Genomic DNA, 7,815 nt, shown 5'->3' on the forward strand with positions numbered 1-7,815 from the left:
GAAGCATTGACTTTTTGACCGAAATTTATACGCCATCTATGTAGGGATGGAGGTAGTAACATTTTGTACCACCGGCCGAAGCAAAAGTAGCCACTGTAAGTGTAAGCTGAGCTAATCTCAAACCTATGTAAACAGACGTGTGTTGACACTTTGATAGAGAATATATTACTGTGTGTTGTTTCTTATTTTTCGACAAAGGATGGATTTTATTAGCTCAAAGTGAAACATTAAGAGGATACAAACATAAGGAGCACACATCCGGCCTCTGCATAATTAGGCACAGTCAACACCAACACACGCACACAAAAACATGCCGATAAATAGCAAAGCCATGTAAAACCAAAGCTATGTGCAGACGAGGAAAAACAGAAAACCCCAAGCGATCCACTTTTGTGTGTTGTTTCTTATTTGTGCTTACTTTGTGTTTTTGTGCTGATGCTGCTTAATTAATCCACTTTTTTGTCCTTGACACTGCACACATAAGACAATCAACTCCATTTCATGCTGCTCTCCCAGTAATGAATGCAGCGCAAGAAAGAAAATGCAGTTGGAGAAAGCAGGGGAATCAAGTCAGGAAAACGAAGAACAGGAACCATGCATGCATAGAACTAATGTTAATCGTGAAGATATTAGTACATGGGGATGCATGTTGGGCTGAAAATGGAATCTCCCACTGAAATGATTTAGTGTTGATCTTGATCTAGTACAGTTGTCAGCATATGAAATGATTTAGTGTTTATACACAGAAAAGGATGATAAGCAAAGCCCAAAAAGCTACCATCAAAGGCAAATGGTGGCCGCCGGCGTAAACGCGCGGGGAAACGAAGCCGAGTTCCAAGCAAAAACGCGGGCGGCAAGGCAACGAGGCTCCACCGCAACTCGGATTGGATTCCGCCGTAACTCGGATTGAATTCCCTACGCATGCCAGCGCAGCGCGTAGGAAGTACTCAGCTCATCTCAACTTGAATCCGAATCCCATTGCGCCTTCGCTAGCTCCTGTAGGTAAATACTACGGATCCACGGGCGCATCCATCCACACGGAAGCTCCTCCGGTCCTCCCTTCTCCGGCCATCATCGATCTCTGCTTGTTGCTTAGTTCGGCCGCCCTCTCCGGCAACCAAAGCAGTTCGTTCGTCGATCGAGCGCCATGGCCGCCTGCAACCGCAAGCGACCTGCTGCCGTCCTCGACGCCGTCCACGCCACGACGGCTCAACATCAACAATCGCCGACGCGCTGCAAGAGGAGCCGCGCCTTCATCGGGAGCACCGACGACTACGTGCAGGTGAACAGCCTAGGCCAAGGCGGCTTCGGCGTCGTCCTCAGGGTGCGCCACAAAGTCACCAAGAAGGACTTGGCCGTCAAGTTCCTCTCCTCGCCGGACGACACCGAGGAGGGCCCCGACGTCGAAGATCTTTATCGGGAGGCACGGTTCCTCGAGGCCTGCGAAGGAAATCCTTACGTCGTCGGCTTCGAGGGCCTGCTGCACAGCCCGGACACAGGCGACGTCGGCCTCGCCATGGAGTACGTCGAGGCCTCGAGCCTCGAGGACAGGCGCGCCGGCCAGCCGCTCCCGGAATCCATGGCGCGCGACTTCATGTGGAAGCTTCTGACCGGAGCAGAAATGATGCACGACCGCCATGTCGTCCACCGCGACATCAAGCCCGGCAACATCCTCGTCGGGGAAACCAGGGAGCTAGTTAAGATCTGCGACCTCGGGCTGGCCATCTCCTTGTCCGACAAGCCACCGTACAGCCAGGCCGGCACGGCGTCGTACATGGCGCCCGAGATGATCCTGGGCAAGCGGGACTACGACGCGCTCGTGGACACGTGGTCCATCGGCTGCGTCTTTGCCGAACTGCTCACCGGGAAGACCTTGTTCGCGTGCGACGGCGAAGATGACGACGACGACGACAACAAGATAAAGGTTGACATATACCAGCTGTGGAGCATCTTCCGAGTGCTCGGGGTGCCGGACGAGAGGACGTGGCCAGGGTTCACGTCGCTGCCGCACACCACCGAGGCGCTGCGACTGCTACCGGCGGGGCACAACCACAGCCGGCTGCGGGATTTGTTCCCTGAAGAGAAGCTGTCCGAGGAAGGATTCCGGTTGTTGCAAGGGCTCCTCACGTGCAACCCAGACAAGCGATTGACGGCAGCCGCCGCGCTCAAGCAGCCATGGTTCGCTGCTCCTCGTTCCGCCGCCGCCGCTGCGAATGTCGACGCTCTGTCGGAAAAGAAGGCACCAAGGATCAAGTTCATTCCGCCGGCGATGCCAGAGAAGAATCTACTCAAAATTCCAGCGGCTGTGTGGAACGCAGCGCAACGAGTGTAATTAGATAAGCCATGTATGTAAAAGCTAGCATAAACTTTCTTGATGTAACTGTGCTTGGATGAGCCATCCAGTAGAAGTTGATCGCCGGATCGGCCATTAGTGTTGGCCTGCTTTTCTGAATTCTATGTGCCATTTTGCACATGTTCAGAGAATCAGAGATGTGTGTACTGTTGAGAGATCCATTTGAGTGCTAGCATGCTGGCATGTTGTTTGCAGATCCTCAGTTGTTATTGAATTACAATGCACAATTTGTGCTGTTTTACAGATCCTCAGTAGTATTTAGTACGTACAAATGTTCTAAGCAACAGATGTCTAGAGGTACAGCAATTGTTTCCGGCATCTTTTTTCGTATGCAAATTTCTTTACTACTCTTTAAGATTTCAATATGTACTCCCTCCATTCCTAAATATAAGTCTTTTTGAGATTTCAATATAGACCACATACGGAGCAAAATGAGTGAATCTACACTCTAAAGTATGTCTATATACATTCGTATGTAGTTCATATTAAAATCTCTAGAAAGACTTATATTTAGGAACGGATGGAGTATTTTATTTTTTAAGTTAGCTACACATGATAACGGTAGTATGGCACCTGTCGGATCTTCAACACATGGAGATGTCGAAGAATTCCTGCAGGGAGAATGAACCAAATTCAAGAGCTTAGTGGACCAGCGCAACCCGATGATGCACTTGGAGTTTCAGTAATACTGCAGGGAGAATGAACCAAATTCAAGGGTTTAGAAAGTTATCGGAATAAGTTTCCGTAATAGTGTGACAATAAATTTAAACAAACTTTTGGAGGTAAGTAGGAGGAAGCTCCTTTTCTAAAAAGTAGGAGGAAGCTAAATCTATTGATTACATGCTCTCACCTCGTGGTAGTTAGAGAGCTCGTGCATAGGGTTTTTGCTGGTTGCAGACCTGCAGCGTCATGCATCTTCACCGCATGCTGGTCGCCGGCGTCTTCGTCATCACCATCAACCGGCACCATGCATATGCATGCAGTGAAATGTGAAACTATGGTGCGAACTATGTATCTGCTTTGTTCAAGCATCATCTAGGAAGAGAGACGTCATTTTACATGTGCGAGGCTGGACGCACTAGGCAAACAGGTACGTGCAGGCCCCAGATAGGTAAGTGGACGAGTAGGTGAGAATTACATGCCCGGCTGAATCCCAAGCAAACGATGTACAAATGGCAGGAGAAGGCAGCTCTTTTATAACAAACGATGTACTCAAGTAAGTTTCAGAACCCTTGCAACAAGAATAAGAGTGGCGTAATGGAAGCGTGGTGGGCCCATAACCCACAGGTCCTAGGATCGAACGGCTAAGATACACTCACAAAAGGAGATCAACGACATTCAAGAAGACGACGACTTGGGTTTGATTTCCGGCACGGCTACGTGCTCCGCTGATGCTTGCTTCGCAACTGTAGTTAACTCGGGTAAGTCCTTGTCACGGGCCCGATCTAGATCCCAAGGGAGAAGAAGGACGTAGGTGGGCAGGAAGGGAAAGAAGGATGTCGATAAGCGAGAAGGACAGCTTCTTCGTAGTTTTGTTGATTACAATAAACTTGATGCCCCTACTCGGGTCCGCAACTTGCTTGTAACACACACACACACACACACAAAAAAAAACAACACACATACACACACATCTCACACGCCTGTCGTCTGGTCCACTAGTCAGCGGTTCGCCTCCATCCTTCTCCTCTTGTGGCATGTCTTTTGGGCCTTCATCGTCAGCGTCTCGTGCCTGGTTCGGTACGGCCATGTCAGTCGTGACAGACTCCCCCGCTTGAAGGCCACCTTGTCCCCAAGGTGGCTGCACTGGAAACTGGCGCTGCAGCACCTCCGGGTCCTCCCAGGTGGCCAAGGATCTGGGCAGGTTGCTCCACTGGACCAGGACGCGGGGACGCAGGCTACCTGCCGAACGGACTGTCTTGTGATCGACCACGCGTCGGGGTTCTTGTTCTGCCTGCGAAACAAAGTTATCTGGTGGTAATTTTTCATTGACCGGCACCTTTGCCCCGATTGCCTTTTTGAGAAGCGACACATGCACCACCGGGTGGATCTTGCTGGATTCCGGCAGGTTCAGGTGATAAGCAACTGCTCCCACTAGAGCTTGGACAGTGGATGGCCCATAATAGCGAAATGCCAGCTTTTCGAACGGTCTCCGCGCCACGGATGTTTGAATAAAGGGTTGTAGTTTGAGAAGCACCGTGTCCCTGAAGGAAATATGCCCTAGAGGCAATAATAAAGTTATTATTTATTTCCTCATATCATGATAAATGTTTTTTATTCATGCTAGAATTGTATTAACCGGAAACATAATACATGTGTGAATACATAGACAAACATAGTGTCACTAGTATGCCTCTACTTTACTAGCTCGTTGATCAAAGATGGTTGAGTTTCCTAGCCATGGACATGAGTTGTCATTTGATTAACGGGATCACATCATTAGGAGAATGATGTGATTGACTTGACCCATTCTGTTAGCTTAGCACTTGATCGTTTAGTATGTTGCTATTGCTTTCTTCATGACTTATACATGTTCCTATGACTGTGAGATTATGCAACTCCCGTTTACCGGAGGAACACTTTGTGTGCTACCAAACGTCACAACGTAATTGGGTGATTATAAAGGTGCTCTACAGGTGTCTCCGAAGGTACTTGTTGAGTTGGCGTATTTCGAGATTAGGATTTGTCACTCCGATTGTCGGAGAGGTATCTCTGGGCCCTCTCGGTAATGCACATCACTATAAGCCTTGCAAGCAATGTGACTAAAGAGTTAGTTGCGGGATGATGCATTACGTAATGAGTAAAGAGACTTGCCGGTAACGAGATTGAACTAGGTATTGAGATACCGACGATCGAATCTCAGGCAAGTAACATACCGATGACAAAAGGAACAACGTATGTTGTTATGCGGTTTGACCGATAAAGATCTCCGTAGAATATGTGGGAGCCAATATGAGCATCCAGGTTCCGCTATTGGTTATTGACCGGAGACGTGTCTCGGTCATGTCTACATAGTTCTCGAACCCGTAGGGTCCGCACGCTTAAAGTTCGGTGACAATCGGTATTATGAGTTTTTGTGTTTTGATGTACCAAAGGTAGTTCGGAGTCCCGGATATGATCACAGACATGACGAGGAGTCAAGAAATGGTCGAGACGTAAAGATCGATATATTGGACGACTATGTTCGGACACCGGAAAGGTTCCGGAAGGTTTCGGACATATACCGGAGTACCGGGGGGTTACCGGAACCCCCGGGGAGTTAATTGGGCCTCATAGGCCCTAGTGGGAGAAGAGGAGGGGCGGCCAAGGGCAGTCGTGCGCCCCCTCCCCCTCTAGTCCGAATTGGACAAGGAGGGGGGGCGGCGCCCCCCTGTCCTTCTCTTCCTCTCTCCCTTCCTTCTCCCCTCTTACTCCAACTAGGAAAAGAAGGAGTCCTACTTCCGGTGGGAGTAGGACTCCCTCCTTGGCGCGCCCTCCTCCTGGCCAGCCGCCTCCCCCCTAGCTCCTTTATATACGGGGGCAGGGGCACCCCAAAGACACACAAGTTGATCTGTTGATCTCTCCCAGCCGTGTGCGGTGCCCCCCTCCACCATATTCCACCTCGGTCATATCGTAGCGGTGCTTAGGCGAAGCCCTGCGTCGGTAGCAACATCATCACCGTCATCACGCCTTCGTGCTGACAGAACTCTCCCGTGAAGCTTTGCTGGATCGGAGTTCGCAGGACGTCATCGAGCTAAACGTGTGCTGAACTCGGAGGTTCCGTACGTTCGGTACTTGGATCGGTCGGATCGTGAAGACGTACGACTGCATCAACCGCGTTATGCTAACGCTTCCGCTTTCAGTCTACGAGGGTACGTGGACAACACTCTCCCCTCTCGTTCCTATGCATCACCATGATCTTGCGTGTGCGTAGGAAATTTTTTGAAATTACTAGGTTCCCCTACAGTGGCATCCGAGCCAGGTTTATGCGTAGATGTTGTATGCACGAGTAGAACACAAGTGAGTTGTGGGCGATACAAGTCATACTGCTTACCAGCATGTCATACTTTGGTTCGGCGGTATTGTTGGATGAAGCGGCCCGGACCGACATTACGCGTACGCTTACGCGAGACTGGTTCTACCGACGTGCTTTGCACACAGGTGGCTGGCGGCTGTCAGTTTCTCCAACTTTAGTTGAACCGAGTGTGGCTACACCCGGTCCTTGTGAAGGTTAAAACAGCACTAACTTGACGAACTATCGTTCTGGTTTTGATGCGTAGGTAAGAACGGTTCTTGCTCAGCCCATAGCAGCCACGTAAAACTTGCAACAACAAAGTAGAGGACATCTAACTTGTTTTTGCAGGGCATGTTGTGATGTGATATGGTCAAGGCATGATGCTATATTTTGTTGTATGAGATGATCATGTTTTGTAACCGAGTTATCGGCAACTGGCAGGAGCCATATGGTTGTCGCTTTATTGTATGCAATGCAATCGCCCTGTAATTGCTTTATTTTATCACTAAGCGGTAGCGATAGTCGTAGAAGCAATAATTGGCGAGACGACAATGATGCTACGATGGAGATCAAGGTGTCGCGCCGGTGACGATGGTGATCATGACGGTGCTTCGGAGATGGAGATCCAAGCACAAGATGATGATGGCCATATCATATCACTTATATTGATTGCATGTGATGTTTATCTTTTATGCATCTTATTTTGCTTTGATTGACGGTAGCATTATAAGATGATCTCTGAAAGTGCTAGTTATCGACTAGAGGGGGGTGAATAGGCGATTTTTATGAGAGTCTTCAAAACATGAGAGTTTCGAAGACAAACAATAGAAATGAAACTATTGATATGCAGCGGAAGGTAGACTACACTAAGCAAGCCATAGTCAAGTATTCAATGAAGTGAAAGCACGAAGACTAATAGCAGCTTGGTAGTAAAGATCAGGATGGAAGATAGTATGAAGCCAAACAACAATAGAAGTCACACAGTGAAGTCAAACAGGTAACACAGGCAGGCAATGACTTCAGGAAGACAAACTGTAAATAAAGAGAGGGAGAAGATAGAACCAGTCGCTTGGTGAGGACAAGGATTTGTTGGACCAGTTCCAGTTGCTGGGACAACTGTACGTCTGGTTAGGGAGGCTGAGATTTAACTCAGAAGACCGTGTCTTCACCTTATTCCCCTTGAGCTAAGGACACCCAGTCCTCGCCCAATCACTCTGGTAAGTCTTCAAGGTAGACTTCCAAACCTTCACAGACTTCGTTCACCGGCGATCCACAATGACTCTTGGATGCTCAGAACGCGACGCCTAACCGGCTGGAGGATTCACACTCCTCTAGTGTAACAAGTCTTCAGGTCACGCGGACAGAAAGACTTCAGTGATGCCTAACACTCTTTGGCTCTGGGTGTTTGGGCTTTGTCCTTGCAAGGATTTCTCTCTCTCAAAAGCTTCGGAGGTGGGTTGCTCTCAAA

General features: G+C 49.0%; 1 protein-coding gene across 1 annotated transcript; it reads left to right on the forward strand.

The window, feature by feature from the left end:
• Positions 1–758: 758 nt before the first annotated feature.
• LOC109785560 (putative cyclin-dependent kinase F-2) lies at positions 759–2,332 on the forward strand. The gene has a single exon (XM_020344145.3). It carries the CDS (start codon positions 1,148–1,150, stop codon positions 2,330–2,332), a length of 1,185 nt encoding a protein of 394 aa, XP_020199734.1. The 5' UTR covers positions 759–1,147.
• The last annotated feature ends 5,483 nt before the right edge of the window (positions 2,333–7,815 follow it).

The sequence above is a fragment of the Aegilops tauschii genome, chromosome 4 (genome assembly GCF_002575655.3).
Source record: "Aegilops tauschii subsp. strangulata cultivar AL8/78 chromosome 4, Aet v6.0, whole genome shotgun sequence".
NCBI classification, from domain to species: domain Eukaryota; kingdom Viridiplantae; phylum Streptophyta; class Magnoliopsida; order Poales; family Poaceae; genus Aegilops; species Aegilops tauschii.

Excerpts from the sequence above, each read along its gene's own strand:
- LOC109785560 (XM_020344145.3), top strand. The coding sequence starts at position 1,148 with ATGGCCGCCTGCAACCGCAAGCGACCTGCTGCCGTCCTCGACGCCGTC.